Source organism: Aethalodelphis obliquidens, unplaced genomic scaffold, assembly GCF_003676395.1.
Source record: "Aethalodelphis obliquidens isolate GAN/ISIS:26980383/991018 unplaced genomic scaffold, ASM367639v1 scaffold5, whole genome shotgun sequence".
NCBI lineage: Eukaryota > Metazoa > Chordata > Mammalia > Artiodactyla > Delphinidae > Aethalodelphis > Aethalodelphis obliquidens.
In genome coordinates, this window is record NW_020837949.1 from 41,983,897 (window position 1) to 42,002,385 (window position 18,489).

The window sequence follows — 18,489 nt, forward strand, 5'->3', positions numbered from 1 at the left end:
TTCTCCTAAAAAAAGACTGCAGTTCTGGTGTACAGTTCTTGTGAGTGAGCTCACAAGTTCAGAATTCTATCATCCACACAATGTGTTTGTTTCTCAAGTTCCTTGGGGTTCTGTCTTGCCAAATTAGGATTATATTAGTTTTTTGGAGATGTTCAAGTATTGGTGAGTCTCAGAAAGGTTTTCCACCAGGAGACTCATAGCTGCTTATGAAACTTTTTTCCAGTACCTTTGTCTTTACTGAACATCAAATTTCACACACCAAGGGGCTGAGAAAGGACAGTTTTTTGGCAAGTCAAATAAACCTTTTGTTCAAGAAGAGTCTTCGATCTACAAAACCTAAAAGGTCTCTAAAATGTTTTTTTCCAAGGGGAGTTGATGTTTCTTCTTCTGGATGTAGAAGCAGCTACTCTTACTATAAATGTCAGCTTCTCTTTCTGAAAGCTTTGTCTGACCTTGCATCTTGTTGTTAAACTCAGTCTACAGGTTGATTCCTTTCTATTAGTTTGACAATGTTTATTGTGGCCACAGTGGTTAAAATATAGTTGATTCTATATGTGTAAACTAACAGGGAATCAAGAATTAGCTTACAGAAGGGATTTATAGTTTCATTCCTTATACACAGTTTTATTTAAAATTTATTTTAAATGCCTGTACTCATTTCTGATTTCAGGAACAAAATTGGTCCAAGCATTTGAACAGATTAAAAACTCTTTATTGTTTCATGGAAACAAATTTTGCCCTATCCTCAGAACTACTTATCTTGAGAAGTATGATGAAAGGAGGCAAGAATAGAAGTCAGTTTTCTACATTTTCACAACAGAATGTTGGCTCTGCTGCTTGTATCTCAATGAGAGGGATTTCTTTTCAACCAGCAGTTCAAATAGCAACAGACCAGCTATTAAGTATAATTTTCTCCTGTGAAGGTTTTTTTTTTAGCAGAAGTGTAAATATGATGTTTAAGAAGGGGGGTCTAGATCTGCATATCCTAATAGTATTGGTCTATGGGAGGAGGGAAAGAGAGAGTAACATATACCAGACTTCAGTATTATAGTTTATTTAATCCTCAAGGAGTCCAGGCACATGGGTATTATTAATTTACGATTACAGATGAAGACACTGAGGCTCAGAGATTAAGTTAAAATCAAGTCGGCCTACTTCAGAGCACCAACACTTTCCAATTTATTTTTGCTGCATCTCTAGGGTCTTTCAACTCTTTTCTGTTGAAGGCCACACACTTGGGTGTGTTGTCTTATTTCCTTACTAAAATACCTTCAGTTTTCATGAAGCATTAATAAAAGAAATAAGCATTTAAAGCATACTTCTATACCTTTTGTAAAACCATAATTAATTGAGTCTACTGTATTACCTAATTGCTTTTCTATATAAGAATCTGTATGATACATTTTTCATAATTAGTGTCAAGATTAATTTTCTTCACAAAGTAAATTTATGAACTTTTAACAACTATAGTTATTTTATTAAATGAGCTGGACACACTTTCTCACAGTCTCTCTTAAAACCTATATTTTAGACTTGTCCCCATCCCCAAATTTATATACATACTGTATTCCTTTCCTTTTCAGTTTGACAATAAATGTGATTGCAGTAAATAAAAACTTTTAAGATCTTTAAAATATTGTGTCTTCTGATCAAAGAACATGATATATATCTACTTATTTAGTTCTTAATTTCTATAAATAATGTTAATACAGATTTTTAGAGATCTTTCATTAGATTTGTTCCCAGGTATTTTCTATTTTTGTTGCATTTTAAAAGATTGATTATATTTGTTAGATATGGGGTTCTATGTATGTTAAGCAAAGCTTGTTAATTGTGTTATTCTAATCTTTTAGATTTCTACTGTTTTTGTTTGCTTTCAGTTACTAGAGGAGGAATGTGCTAAAGTCTTCCATTATAACTGATTTGTCTGTATCTACTTTTAGCTGTGTAAATTCTTGCTTTAAACATTTTTTTTTTTTTTTTTTTTTTTTTGCGATACGCGGGCCTCTCACTGTTGTGGCCTCTCCCGTTGCGGAGCACAGGCTCCGGATGCGCAGGCTCAGCGGCCATGGCTCATGGGCCCAGCCGCTCCGCGGCATGTGGGATCTTCCCGGACTGGGGCACGAACCTGTGTCCCCCGCATCGGCAGGAGGACTCTCAACCACTGCGCCACGAGGGAAACCCCTTGCTTTAAGCATTTTGATGCAACATCATTATGTGCACAGTTGTTATATAGTCCTTTTATTTTTATGTAATGAGCCTTAAAATTTTTTAAAGTGTATTTGTGTGTATGTGTGTGGTAAGAACACTGAACATGAGATACACCCTCTTAATAGATTTTTAAGTGTACAATATAGGTATTGTTATCTATAGACACATGTTGTATAATAGATCTCTAGAAGTTATTGATCTTGAATAACTGAAATCTTATGTGTGTTGATTAGCGACTTCCCATTTCCTCTTCCCCTCAGCCCTTGGCAATCACTATTCTATTATCTATTTCTGTGAGTTTGACTATTCTAAATACCTCTGATAAATGGAACCATGCAGTATTTGTCCTTCTGTGACTGGCTTAATTTACTCAGCATAATATTCTCATCCATACTGTTGCATGTTATAGGATTTCCTTCTCTTTTAAGGCTGATACTATTCTGTTGTATGTGTACAACACATTTTAAAATCCATTCGACCGTTGATTGTCATTTAGGCTATTTCCATATCTCGGATATTGTCAGTAGGGCTGCAGTGCACATGAGAGTGCTAATATCTCTTCAAGATCCTGTTTTCAATTCCTTTGGATAAATACTTAGAAGTGGAAATGCTGGATCATATGCTATTTCTATTTTTAATTTTTGAGGAACCTCCATACTGTTCTCTTTAGCAGCTGCATAATTTTGCATTCCCATTAACAATGTAAAAGGATTCCCTTTTTTTCACATCCTCACTAATACTTGTCATTTGTTTTTTTGAAAATAGCCATCCTAACAGGTGTGAGATAATATATCATAATGGTTTTGATTTGCATTTCACTGATGATTAATGATATTGAGTGTTTTTTCATATACCTGTTGGCCATTTGTATATCTTCATAGGATAAATAGCTGTTCAATTCTTTGCCCATTTTTTAATTGTTATTAGTTTTTTGCTAGAGTAATATGAGTTCATTATATATTTTGGATATAACCCCTTATCGGATATATGGGGTATTTTCTCCCATTCCATAGGTTGCTGTTTACCCTTTCGGTGTTTCCTTTGCTATACAGAAGCTTTTTACTTTGATGTAATCTCACTTGTCTTATATCTGATAAGAGATTAATATCATCAAAATAAGAGATAACAAGTGTTGGTGAGGATGTGGAGGAAAGGGAACCCTTGTGCACTGTTGGTGGGAATGAAATTGGTGCAACCACTATTGAAAACAGTATGGAGGCTCCTCAAAAAATTTAAAATTGAACTACCATGTGATCTAGTAATCCCACTTCTGGGTATATATCCAAAAGAAATGAAAACAGAATATTGAAGAGATTATCTGTGCTTCTATGTTTATTGCAGCATTATTCATAATAGCCAAGGTATGGAAATAACCTAAGTGTCTGTTAACAGATGAATGGATAAAGAAGATGAGCTACATATATACACAATGGAGTATTACTCAGCCATGAGAAAAAGGAAATCCTGCCATAGGACATAGATGGACCTTGAGGGCATTATGCTAAGTGACATAAGTCAGACAGAAAGACAAATACTGTATTATATCATGGGATATAATATTAGGATCACGTATTAGTATTTAGTTTGGAATCTAAAAAAACCAAACTTATAGAAACAGAGAGTTGAATGGTGGCTACCAGGGCCTGAGGAGTGTGGGAAGTAGGAAGATATTGGACAAAGGTACAGACTTGCAACTAGAAGATGAATAAGTTCTGGTGATCTATCACATAGCATAATGATTGTAATTAACGTTATTGTTTTATATACTTGAACATTGGTAAGAAAGTAGATCTTAAACGTTCTCACCACAAAAATGAAATGAGAATTTCGTGACGTGATGAAGGTGTTAGCTAACACTGCAGTGGTAATAATACTGTAATATATGTGTATCAGATCAACAGGTTGTATACCTTAAACTTACACAATGTTTTAAGTCAAGTATATCTCAATAAAGCTGAAAAAAAATAACAGAGGGATCCTTGGTAGAGACTCTAAGCTTAATAAAAGGGACAAATTTCTTAAATCCAGTAAAGTTCTGATTATCCATTAGCTGGAATTTTAGTTGGAACCACTTTATGCCTTCCCCATCCATTTTGGGGGAGGAGGTAGGTAGTAAGGTATTTACGCTGGGAGAAGAAAAAATGACAGGAAGTTTGAGAGTAAGATATTAGCGCCAAACTCCCAAATTCTGGGTAGTTGATCTATAGAATATACTTATAACAATTTATGCATTCTTTGACTCTGAGATTCTATGACCTTGCCTGAGCTTACTTTATGAGGCACTTGATAATGTGTTGAAATGAAGTTTGCAGAGATATTCGTGTCCTTGCCTTTTTTTCCACACCACCAGCAAATAAGTTTCTTTAGGGTGAAGATAGCATTGGCCCTCTAGTATCCATTGAATGGCTTTGAATTTATAGCATCGTTTCTAAGAACACTATACTTTAAGCTCCAAGCAATTAAGTTATAAGCAAAGTTCTGGGAAACTATATTCAGGTAAATTGGTTATTACTTGAAAGTATTACCATCTTCAACTGGCACCTCTTGAAATAAAAATCTCTTTGGAATTCTTGAATGAATTATCCATTGTTGTTTTACTTATACAACAAATTCATAATCTGGTTACCACTAAATGTTAAATTGCATGAGACTTTTCAAAGGCCCAAAGAAAAGAATTCCTGGGCCCAGTCATAATTATTATTGTGAATGCAGTCCTCTAAAATAAATGTTAATACTTTAATTCACAGCAGAGCTGTACAATTTTTAGTGAAATAAAGTACAACCAAAATAAAATGTCATATAGTTAGAATCATAGGTTGTGTCACATTTTCAGACTGACTTCTTTCACTTAGGCATATGTATTTTAGGTTCCTCCATGTCTTTTCATGACTTGATAGCTCATTTCTTTTTATTGATGAATAATATTCCATTGTCTGGATGTACCACAGTTTGTTTATCCATTCAACTCTTGAAGGACATCATGGCTGCTTCCAGTCTTTGGTGATTCCCTAAACATTCATGTGAAGGTTTTGAGTGGGCATAAGATTTCAGCTCAATTGGGTAAATACCTAGGAGTGTGATTGTTGGATTGTATGTTAAGACTATGTTTAGTTTTGTAAGAAATTGCCGATTTTGTCAGGTTTTTGGATTTCAGCCATTCCATTAAGTGTGTAGCAGTATCTCCTTGTTCTAATTTACAGTTCCTAATGTAGTATTGGGTTTAGCGTCTTTACATGTGCTTATTTGCCCTCTGTAGATCTTCTTTGGTTAGGTTATTTGTTCACATCTTTTGACCTTTTTTTTTTGCGGTACACGGGCCTCTCACTGTTGTGGCCTCTCCCGTTGCAGAGCACAGGCTCCGGACTCATAGGCTCTTGGGCCATGGCTCACGGGCCCAGCCACTCCACGGTATGTGGGATCCTCCCGGACCGGAGCACGAACCCGTGTCCCCTGCATCGGCAGGAGGACTCTCAACCACTGCGCCACCCTTTTTGACGCAGTGGTTGCCCTTTCTGACCATTTTTAAATTGGGTTATTTGTTTTCTTATTTATGAGTTTTAAGAGTTCTTAGTACATTTGACCTACCAAACCTTTATCAGATATGGGTTATGCAAAGATTTTCTCACAGTCCCTGGCTTGTCTTTAGTTTTCTTAATAGTGTCTTTTGTGGAGCTGGGGTTTTTAATTTTAAGAAAGTTCAGTTTATCAGTTTTTTTCTTTCATGGATCATGCTTTTGATGTCATAGCTAAAAACTAATCCTCAAATAAGATCACCTTGATTTTCTCCTATATTATATTTTAGAAGTTTTTTAGTCTGTGTTCTACATTTAGCTCTAAGATACACTTGAGTCAGTTTTTTGAAAGGTGTAAGATCTAGGTCTAGATTTATTTTTTTTTAATGCATGCGTGTCCAAGTCTTCCAGCGCTATTTGTTGAAAAGACTGTCATTTCTCCATTTTGTGCAGTTGTCAAAGCTCAGTTGCCTATAATTGTGTGGATCTGTTTCTAGACCCTCTATTTTATCCCTTTGATCAAGTTGTCTATTTTTTTCTCCAGTACCGTGCTGTCTTGATTACTGCAGCTTTGTAGTAAGTCTTAAAGTCAGTTAGTCTCAGACCCTTTTTAAGAGTTTTCTCTTTGCCTTTGGTTATAAGCAGTTTTTACTATGACATGCCTATGTATGGTTGGGTTTTGTTTGTTTTAATTTATCCCTTGCTGGGGGCTACTAATACTTTATGAATCAGTGCTTGATTCTTTTTCTATAGATTCTGGGGACTTCTCAGGTATAATGTCTTTAAGTATAGATTTTACTTAATTCCCTCAGCCCTTTCTGAGATGTAATGTATGACCTTTATACTATATGCTCTACATCTCTTATGTTCTTTCATATGTTGTTCATCCCTTTGTCATTTTATACTTTCTTCTGACCTATCTTCCAATTTATCACTTCTTTGTTTGGCTGTGTTCAACCTGCTTAAACCCATTTTTGACTTCTTATTATTGATTATTGTAATATTTAGTTGTATATTTTTAATTCGGTTCTTTATTTAATGGCTTTCAGTACCCTCCTGGAATTTTCAATCTTATCTGTTATTTCTGTGCATATGCCAAGCATAAAGTCTATGTCTGATGATGCCAGACATGTTTTTGCATGGTTTGTGAGCTAAGAGTAGTTTTTACATTTTTATAGTAGAAAAAGAAGGAGAGTATACAATTGAGACTGTACGTGGCCTACAAGTCTTAACATATTTATTATCTGGCTTTTTACATAAAAAGTTTGCTGACCCCTGAACTAGATTGAGATTCTTCATAGATCTGTTTCTGTTGTCTTAGTGATAATGTCTTATCTCCTCCTATATCTGATTAGTTTTGATGTGGTATTAGACATTGTACCTGAACAATTGTACAGTTAATTTGAGACTAAGATATTAAGTTCTTCCAGAGAAAATTAAATTTGTTTCCAGCAGGCAAACACAGGGACTAACAATCTTTAATCTCCCTCGTGCAATCACAGAATGAGATAATTCAAAAGTTGGCTTCAGTATTTTGGAGCACTGCTTTGATTTCTGCTTCTCTCTTATAGTATAACCCTTTGAAGTCCCAAACCAAAGCTTGGGGACTTAGCAGAGATCTCATTCTTGGGGTTACCTGACAGCTAAGTGTGTGGAAATGTCTCAACTGCCTCTCAGCTAGCAGGCATCTGCTTCTGTTAGAATTGGCAGAAGAAGAAAAGTGACCCAAAATGTCATGCTCATCTCTGTAGATTTCCACCTTTTCTCTGGTCTTAGCTTCCTAATTCTTTTTTTGCTGTATTAGTAAGCTGTGGCTTTCATACAGGTACTTTTATTATTTTTTAGAGCTCTTCTAGTTCTCAGTGAGAAGGTTGGTTCACATTACTTTGACAATCATTATTGGAAATATAACTCTCCTCTTATATTTACTTTGCTTATGAATAGTGAAATGCTTTTCTACATTTTTTCACTTCTGCTTTTTTTATATTTTTATTTCAGATAGCCTCATTATTTCCCATGTATGTTGTGGGGTACATTGAGCCAAAAAAATTTCGGAAGATCATCTATATGAACATGGTGACAGTTTTTTGAATATCTTTATTGGAGTATAATTGCTTTACAATGTTTTATTAGTTTCTGCTGTACACCTGGTAACATTTTTAATATTTATAAGTCATATATTAAAATAAGATCTCAGGGTTTATAAAATAGAACTGACTGTTTTATATACCTCCTCTCAAGTAGTATTTAATACATATGATGTTGCTAATATTTAGAAGGATAACTGAATGCCATATTATAGCAACTATACTTTCAACTAGACTGTAGACGTTTTGTATTCTCTGAAACTTTAAAAAAATTTTTTTTTATTATTATTGTCACTACTTTTGTAACTGCCTTTTCTCCCTGAGACCTGAGATTTTTAACACTTTGCATGAATTTGACACTCTGTGAAATTTGTTTTTGCATTATTGTTTTTTTATATTAGTTTCCAAACACATATCCCTTAAGAAAATAAAAATCTTTTAGGTAAGAACATAAAATAAAGCTTCCTTAGTGAGGAAAATCCTCAAGTAGTTCAACAAAAATCAGATTAGAAAACTAATAGTTATAAGTAAGTCTTTCTTATTATATTCCTCCATTATTGAGTTAATAGAAACAATAAGATTTTTCCTGTTTTCTTTGTACCAAGTTAAAAATAGGGGGAAAAAAATTAAATTCTGCTATATAATATTTATGGTGTTGAAAATAATTAGAACCTATCAGTGTGTTGAAATTCTGTTATCACTTGGTCAGGATGTATTTATTAATCTTTTTATGCAAATAAAGTTTGTATTGGAAATGAGTATATCCCTGTAGACAAAGTATGCATTATGCTATCTATCTAATAACTATAAAATGTATTTATTTTCTGCAATTTTCAGGTTTCGGTTCTCCTTTGTTTTGTATTGATGTTTGGAAATCCAATGTATTTATCTTCTTATTATTCTTCGTCTCTATTGATGACATTGGTAAGTGTTTGTTAAGCTTGTGAAGATTTTTTTTTAACCTGTCAAATAGCAAATTTACCCATTTAATATAGGTTAAAGAGAATAAATAAGGCCCTTTCTGGATTACTGCCCACATGAAAAATTTTTCCCAGATAATGCTTTTTGTCTATCTAATCCTTGCAAAATCATATAAGCAAAGTTTACCTTTTTAAGGCAATGCCCAAGTAAAATTTTTTTAAAATAATAAGGTAATAAGACTTACTTTTTAAAATATGCCATAATTTATGACAAAAATTAGTTATTTCCTTCTAAGTCACTTCAGTAGGCTAAATACTTACTGCAGTGACACTGCCATTGCCCAAAACGTTTTTGGAACTCCTCTGAATTGCCTTCACAGACTCTGGCACATTCTTTTGAATGTCCTCAGTGGTGGCAAATCTTTGTCTTTTAAGGGTGGATTTGATTTTTGGAAATGACCAAAGTCTTGTGAATAAGGTGGGTGATTGGGCTGGGTAATACAGATCTTGATCAAAATATAGTGTGACAACAAAGTAATAAGACCTATTTTCTTGCACACATAAGGAAATAATCTCTAAAGATAGTTTATAAAGAGGAGTTCCAAACTGTTTTGAGCAGTGGCAACATAATTATAATAAGGGTGTAGTTTCTTCATGTGACTTACTTTCATGGAATAACACTCATTTAGAGTTGTATTTGGAATGGTGGTTCAGTAAATCAGTTTTATTACCTTATAGTCACACTTTCGATATTCATAAGCCAGAACCTGGAATGTTCTCCACTGGAATGTTCCTAGAATATTCTCTTTCCACAATGACCAGAAACGATAACTTACTACAAAAATACCAAAATATAGCACTTTTCCATGTGTGGTGCATTGACTGAATCTTTTGAGATTTAGGTTTTTAACATTTTTTCTCCCCATACCTTTTTTTTTTTTTTTTCCTCCCAGTAAGTAATTTCTTCTCTTTATCTCTTCCAAAAGGCATAGGCCCTTTCTTTTCAACATTTTGTCACACTTTTTCAGTATTACAAAGTAGATGACTTGTAATAGTGTGTTCATCAACATCTTTCTATGAAAACATTTTTTATTCTAAAATATAGCACATATGTAGAAAACCTCATAAAACCAATGTTTTATGTACTTAGTTCTGACTAGTACTGATAAGTACTGATTAATGGACTATTACTTGTCAAACATCCTTAAACTACCGTCAAGTCAAAACTAGAACTTTTCTAACCATTCTAGAAGCCTTCCATGTAACCTGCCTCAATCATAACTCCCTTGAGCTGCTCTAAAACAGTAGTGACTATCTTGACTATGGTGATCACTCCAGGCTTTTCTTTATAGTTTTATCACTTAAGTTTCTATTATTTATAGGTTTCCAATATGTCTCCCTGTTTTTTTCCCCGGGATATTTTTTTTTATCTGGGTCACTGAACATGTGAAGGGTTCTGTGGTCTAGATTTTGCTCCTGAGTCCTCATGGTGCCGCTTTACATCTTCTTTTGTCTTCTGTATTTATATACTTCTGTATTTAATACTTGGGTCTAAAACCTGGACGTGTTCAGATTTAATTCCTTTGGCAAGTATATAGTATTGTTCTTCAGTCAGGAGTCACATATTTATCTGGTGCCTCTCTTTTTATGATCAGCATTTAGTACCAGAACCATTAATTCAGTAGGGATTGCAAAATGATGATATTCCAATCCCTCCTTTACAGTTCACATTTCATATAGGAAAAGTAAAGTACATTTCTAAATGGGGGGAGTTGGGAGGAAGTAGAAAAATATTTGAAGAAATAATGACCAAAAATTTTCCAAATTTGATGAAAATTATAGTCTCAGAGATGAAGAATAACAGTAAATCTCAAATACAAAAAACATAGAACTAGAGTAAGCATATTATCAAATTGTTTAAGATCAGCAATAAAGAGAAAATCTTCGGAGTAGCAATAGAATTAAGACATGTTAAATACAGAAGAACAAAGAGTAAGGATGTCAGCAGATTTTTCATAAGAAAAAAGTGCAAGCAACAAAACAGTCAAGAAGCATCTTTAAAATATTTAAAAATACTATCTATGATTCTATATCCAGCAAACATGTCTTTCAAAAATGCAGGCAAAATAAAGACTTTATGACCTTTATGTTAAAGGAGGTCTTTCAGATGAAAGGAATATAATATTAGATGTCAGTCTGGCTCACACAAATGAAGAGCCCTGGAAATGGTAGCTAAAGGTTTTCCTACCATCTGTGACAGAATGGATAGACCTTGAGGGCATAATTATGTGACATAAGTCAGAGAAAGACAAATACTATCTTTTCATTTGTGTCTTCTTTAATTTCTTTCAGCAATGTATTCAGTGTGTAGGTCTTTCACCTCTTTGGTTATGTTTATTCTTAATATTTTCTTTTTGAGACTATTGTAAGTGGGATTGTTTTCTTAATTTCCTTTTTAGATAGTTCATTGTTAGTGTATAGAAATGCAACATAGTTTCTTTGTTGAGTTTGTATCCTGCTACTTGGCAGAACTTGTTTATTCTAACAGTTTATGTGTGTGGGTGTATGTAGAATCTTTAATGTTTTCTACATATAAGATCATGCCATCTGTGAACAGAGATAATTTTACATTTTCCTCCTCAATTTTTCTGGTTTACCCATTTAGTTGTTTTCTTTTTTGCACTAATAAATATTACATGTATATTTTATTATACCCCCTCCTACTTACATGAAAGGTAGCATACTATAGTCTTTTGCATTTTGATTTATCAACCTATTCTGGGTATCACTTAGCAACCTTTCATAGATATCACTCCATATCAGTTCACGGAGATCTTCATTCTTTCTTGTAATTTCATAGTAAGTATTCCCTTCTGCATATTCCATAGATAATTCAACCATTCTCCTAAGTCTGGGCATTTTGTTTATTTCTTGTATTTTGCATTTACAAACAATTTTGCATTGTGTAATCTGTTACATTTATATTTTCCTATTGTTGGAACTTCAGGAATCCTGGCTCATCTTGGGCCAATTAGATGATGCAAAATTCTCCAAATCTTAGTAATACACAGGCCTAAGATTTGTTTCTCATTGGAGCTTTTTGTTTTTCCAACACAAACTTGGGAATAAACGAATACCTTACCAACTTGTAGAGATAGTAGGAGGAGTATTCCTAGTTCCTGCACGTCTTTGTCAGTTCAAGCTGCTATAACAAAAATACCAGAATGGGTGGCTTACATGGAAATCTATTTCTTAACAGTTCTAGATGCTGGAAAGCCCGAGATCAAGGTGTCAGCTGATTTAGTTCTTGATGAGGGCTTTCTTCTTGATTTGCAGACAGATATCTTCATTGTATCCTCCCATGATGGAGAGAGCGATCATCTCTCTCATGTCTGTCCTTAGAAAGGCACTAATCCCATTTATGAGGTTCCCACCCTCATGATCTAATTACCTCACAAAGGGTTCCACCTCTAAATGTGTCACATTGGAGCTTAGGGTTTCAACACAGGATCGGTGGAGGGACGTAAACATTCAGTTGATAGCACCAAGGGTATAGTTTTTGAGGACCCCAGCTGTATGCATGAGTCTTAATTCCAGTTTCTTACCTTTCATAGTCCCAAGTCTTCTGCTGCCCTCCCTTTTAATACAAGCCCATAGTTGTAACCTTGTTCTACAGACCTCCTTAAAAACTGCCAACTCCTTAAAAACTCTCCTAATTAATGTTTTGCTTTTTAAAAATCACCATCTTTTCTCTGGCACCTGGAAAGTTCCTTTTCTTTCTTATAAATTCAGTTAGATATATATATATTTTTAAACATTTTAAAATATTTGTGGGTTTGGAGAGGAAGGATTTTCATGTTAATTTAGACCACTAATTTTTCTGGGTAACTTACATGTATGCTTGCATGGACATACCTTTCACACACCATCTATCTCCTCAGAGGAACTGCCCTGCATAAAACATCCCAAGTAACTCAGTAAGGAATTAACTTGATTCTAGGGTCAACTTTCTGGTACACAAAGCATTTGGCTTTCACCCCAAGGAAATTTTCCATGTCCAAATTCAGAAAAATCAACAATTAAGAAGGAAAATGTCTGGTGATAGCCAAGATGGAAGGGGGTGGCTGTGTAACTTTTGAAATGTAATTTTTAAAAAGTTAATTTAATTTGATTGTGTCATTTTATGTCATATGCATTTTAGGTGATAATTCTAAGGAGAAATAAAATTCAAAGATTGGATGCATCTGAACTCCACTTTTGGGTAAGGGTCAACATTTTTAACACAATTTCTTCAAATCCTTTTTTATTTCTATAAACTGAATACAGATAATATGCTTTAAAAATGAATGATTTATAGTTAGTAAATGTTATAAATAGCTACTTACATAAGGTGGGAAACACTCCTTAGCAATATCTACAAGTCATTTTCAAGAAGTTAGTTCATTTATTTCAGCACTACCCTCAGGCCTTTCTTCTTTACTTTTCCTTCTGATATACCCTACTACCTTGCTTTTAATTTTTTTTTCTATTTGCTTTGAGTTTCTTTCTTTACATTTACTAACCTTCTCTTCAAAATAACTCAGTCCGTAGTTCTGTCCCCACTTTCCCTTTTTCTGTTCTCTACATTTATCCATCATCTATCTTTCCTTTGGCTTCCAACTTTAGACTCTTATTATTTTTGTCCTTTTAACATTTTCCCTACAATCTCCCAGTTCCTTTTTATTTCAACTCAGCCACTACCTGATCTTTGTTTGACTTCTTTGCAAATGTACAAATGGATGGCCCATGTTATCTCTATATTTGTATGTTACGTTACAAAGTAAAATAAGTACCTTATTAAGTAGGCACTGCAATGACTAATTCTTGTAGTATCAGACAGATGACATTCTTTTTCTCTAGGTCTTTAATGTACTCCTACTAAAAAATAAAATCTACCATATTAAAGAACTCTGTGATTACATATTATATATTGGTATGGTAAAACTGGAAATGATAAGAGGGTAGATAGCCACTCAGAATATAAACAAACAAAATGGAATGAGTTGCCAGTTTCTTATTGCTGGAAGCATTCTCCCAAACCCTATGGTGAAAATACACTTGTTATTGAATGATATGACCCTTCTAATATTTTGATTTTTTTTCTTCAGAAAAATTGGCAAAGCTTGTTTTTTTAAAGATTAAACCAAGAAATCAACAGAAAATTTAAAGATTTTTATTTAATAATTTAACTCAAAAGGAAGTCAAAATTTTAATTACAAATTACTGAAAAATGACAACAAATAGAGCAGTATCTGTGGATGTTTAGGGAATTCTGCCAAAGTTGTGTTCAGAGGAAATTTTATTGTCTTAAATATTTTCAGTTTTAGACTGCAAAGAATAAAAAGCTTTCAAGTCAAGAATTTCAAAGAAACAAAAATCTAAGGAGAGAACAGTTAAGATATGTTGAATGTTCAGCTTATACTTATGTTTTAAAACTGATATAATTAATACCATCAATCTCTTGCAAAAGGGAGAAATTAGTCATGGTAGTCATCTGAACAACACAGAAAACATTCTGGCTTTTTATGTCTTTTTTCTGGAAGACCGTCAAAAAGAAATAGCAAAGCTATTTTGTGAAATAGCACTTTTTCTTACAAAAACACCTGTTTTTGTAGGAAAAAGGGATAATCCATTCTTGTCAAATTGGGTTCATTCCACGAATGCAAAGATGTTTCTGGAAAATTTATAAATATAAATTGTCACACTAGCAAATTAAAGGAGAAAAATACTTTATGATCATCTCATTAGATGCAGAAAATAAATTTAATAAAATTAAACACCCATTTATGATAAAAACTCTTAGCACAGAAGAAATAGCAGGGAGTTTACTTAACCCAATAAAATTCTTCAGCAGTCATTGGTTTTGCAGGAGAGATATTTGGAGTATTCCATTTATGAAGATCAAGATAAATATGTTTTTTCACATTTTATTAAAGGTTCAAACATGTAAAAGCAAGAAAGTAAATAACAGGATTAGAAAAGAAATGGAAAGAAAAATCAAAATTTATTATATCATTATTTACATGTAAAACAAAATAATTATAAGAAATTATAAAAATTCAATAACATGGCTAGGTATAAGATTAATATTCAAAAGTTAATTGCATTTCTGTTCTTTGGCAACAAACAAAAAACATATTTTTGAAAATATGCTATATATATTAGGGAGAAAAAAATACATAGTATCTGAATAAATCTAATATTTTTGAAATTTAAATTTTTTTTAAATGTGTAAAAGCATTTATCATGTAATAAGGATAAGGAAAATTACAACTTGCATGAGAAAAGGCAATAAAGAGATGTTAACACCCAGATGAGTAAGATGTTGGGATTATTTGGCAAGAATTTTAAAGCAGTCATCATAAAAATACTTCAGTGAGCAATTATAAGTACTCTAGAAGCAAACAAAATATCACCAAAGAAATCAAAAATTTTTTTTAAAAAAAGGAATAACTTGGGAATTTAAAAAAAAATAATAACTTGAAAAATACTGTAACTGAAATAAAAAACTCAGTGAATGAGCTTCATAGAAGAATGAATATAACAAAGAAAGCAATCAGTGTACTTGAAGATAGAATAATAGAAATTACCCAATCTAAACAACAGAGGAAAAGTAACTGGAAAAAAATGATAGAGGCTTAGGGAAATGTGGGACAATAATAGAAGATTTAATATTTGTATTGTGCGAGTTCCACAGGAGAGGAAAAAGAGTGGGGCTGAAAAAGTATTTGAAGAAGTAATGGCGTAAAATAGATAGCTAGTGGGAAGCAGCCACATAGCACAGGGAGATCAGCTTGGTGCTTTGTGACCACCTAGAGGGGTGGGATAGGGAGGGTGGGAGGGAGGGAGATGCAACAGGGAAGAGATATGGGGACATATGTATATGTATAACTGATTCACTTTGTTATAAAGCATAAACTAACACACCATTGTAAAGCAATTATACTCCAATAAAGATGTCAAAAAAAAAAAGAGAATTAATGGCTGAGAACTTTCCAAATTTGGTAAAAGACGTAACTCTATAGAGTCAAGAAACTGAGTTAATCCTAGGTAGGATAAAGCCAACAAAATCCATGCCAAGACACATCATAATTCAACTTCTGCAAACGAAAGGCAAAGAAAAAGTCTTGAAAGCAGACAGAGGGAAATGATGCATTACCTTTAGGGCAAAACTGATTCGAATTTACAGCAGACTTCTCATCTGAAACTATGGGAGCCAGAAGGAGGTGGCACAACATTTGTCAAGTGCTGGAAAGAATTGTCAACCACAAGTTATATATCCAATGAAAGTGTCTTTTAGGAATGAAGGGGAAAGTAAAACATATTCTCAGATGAAGGAAAACTAAGAATTTGTTGCTAGCAGAGCAACCCTTAAATAATGATTAATAGAAATCCTTGAAACAGGAAGTAAATGATGAGAGAAGGAATGTTAGAACATCCAGAAGAAGTAAAGGACAACAAAATGGATGCACATAGGTCTAAATATAATAGACTGTTCTTCTCTTGAATATTTCCTTTCATGTGTTTTTGTTTATTTTGTTGTTCTTTATCTAGATATTTGAGTCCAGCTTTTCATTTATTTCCTTTACTCTCATTTTTATTGATAAAAGTTTATGAGGCCATGAATTTTCTTCTGATCATTGCTTTACATGCATCCCTTAGTTTCTAATATGTAGTTTTCATAACCATATTTAAAAAAATTTTTTTTTGAGTTTGTATTTCCCTTTCACTCAAGACTTATTAATAGGAGGTTTAATTTCCAGGAGGAGGGCCTTTTGGTCTTCTGACTTATATCTATTTTGTTTATTTTCTAGATAATTCAAGGAAGTGCTTGGTTTTGTGGGACAATCATTCTGAAATTTCTGACATCTAAAATTTTAGGTGTTTCAGACCATGTAAGTACTTTCTGGTTAAAACATTAGAATTTATATACATATTTAGTTGGATGAAGACTTTGAAACCATCTATTTTTAAATGAAACCTCTTCATTTTATAGAGGTTAAGTGCCTTCTTCAAGGTCCCAAACTAGTTATTGGCAGAGTCAGTACTAATACCCTGCAGATCTTTTCAACCCACTAAGAAGAAAGTATATCAATGAATGGTGACTTAGCCTTCTAGGAAAAAAATATGTTAAGTAGTTGTTTATATTTTGGTTAAAATACAAGTAGTTTGTTTAATAAGTTATTAATTCATCGTAAATGTTAACATATGAAGAGTCTGTACTCAGCTTTGCAATATAGAAGTCAAGATCTCAATATAATTTTATTTATAATTATAGATTAAAATTAAGATGTGATTTGATATTTTTAAAGTTTTTCTTGTATAAAGAGAATGATAAAACTTCTCTGTCTTTTCAACTTCTGGAAAATATATGGACCACATCCCTCATGCATGTTGTTTCTGTCTGTTTTAAGGCTAATACCTCAAATAATGGCCCTTTTCAAAGCAAAAGTTCCTATTTACTAGTTTGTTTTGGGAATAGAAAACAATGCATGATTTTAACTTTTGATTTTTCAGCACTCTCTGTTTGGATATGAGGATAGATGAGTGTATCATACAATAATCTACTCTGAAATTTACCTTATGTAGTACTCTCCAATTAGGACTCTGTCTAATGCTGAAATTGCTTCAACTTTAACAAGGGATTATAGATAGTTACTCTCTTAAAATGTCAAATGCTGTCACTATCCAGGAGAATTGAGTCTGCATACATGTTCATGTTAAATAAAATTTCAAAATGTAAGGATTTATTTGCCATTTATTGTTAGATCTGCAGAGTGGTTTATTAGGTTTATTTGTTGTTCTTAAATTTTTATTCTGTAGGGGGTATACATTTTATGGTAAATTTATTTAGGCCTCCTAAGTTATTTATTAAGTTGGTCTGTTATTTTCTTTCTTGCCTTGCTCCACATTGTCACCCAGCTCTTTACAAATCCTAAGACACACACATACACACACACACACACACACACACCCCTTGGTATTCTTAAGTGATTTCTGTGTGACAACTGTGAGAAAGACTTGAAACTAAAGTGGCTTGGTTAAATTGTAATTAGTCACCAGGCCTATTCTAAATTAGAAAAATAAAGTTAACTGTAAATTATCCTTGCTACTGGTAGATAAGGGGAATCATGAATAAATGAAAACCATAGATAATCATCAAAGTTGATATATAATAATTTATGTCCTTTTAAAGTAGTTTGAGTTAATGTTTTACATGCCAAATATTTTTCTTTATCTGGCCTTCTAAGAATGCAGTATAAAAACAATTGTCTCACCAAAGTAGGTAATAAATAATCAGTAGAAAATAGCTCTACATTGGATTTTGTTGGTGGTGTTTATTTTAAAGTTCTTTGAGATCAAGTAACTAAATCAAAGGAGTATGTATAGTTGTTGTAATTCTCTTGAAGAATAACTCTCATAGTTAATGGCTTGAATGTATGTCTGAAAAATTCAAGAAGCACCAAAAATTGTGCTTAATGTATGAGGCTTTGTGAAAATGACAGTGCATGGAAAATTTGTTCATGATTTACAATGTGTGGTGAAAGGAGTTAACTGAAATTGGTTTTTTCTTGATAAGTGATCTGATTATAAAATCTCATGATCAACTGCATGGTGGTTTGTGCCCAGCAAATGTTGATTTTAGCTCATTCTTTACATTATCACCTTCTCTGCTTGCTTTTTCTGAACTTCTTTTTCCTTTTCATTTCTCTTGCTATT

The 18,489-nt window shown here is 33.1% G+C and overlaps 1 protein-coding gene across 1 annotated transcript in view; it reads left to right on the forward strand.

Annotated features, from left to right (window-relative positions):
- The window catches only part of DPY19L2 (dpy-19 like 2), an 87,449-nt gene that overhangs the window by 35,046 nt on the left and 33,914 nt on the right, over nucleotides 1–18,489 (forward strand). Inside the window, exons 10-13 of the mRNA XM_027102210.1 lie at nucleotides 7,722–7,799; nucleotides 8,648–8,734; nucleotides 12,932–12,991; nucleotides 16,584–16,664. Of these exons, the coding sequence (XP_026958011.1) occupies nucleotides 7,722–7,799; nucleotides 8,648–8,734; nucleotides 12,932–12,991; nucleotides 16,584–16,664 (306 nt within the window). The remainder of the gene's footprint in view (nucleotides 1–7,721; nucleotides 7,800–8,647; nucleotides 8,735–12,931; nucleotides 12,992–16,583; nucleotides 16,665–18,489) is intronic.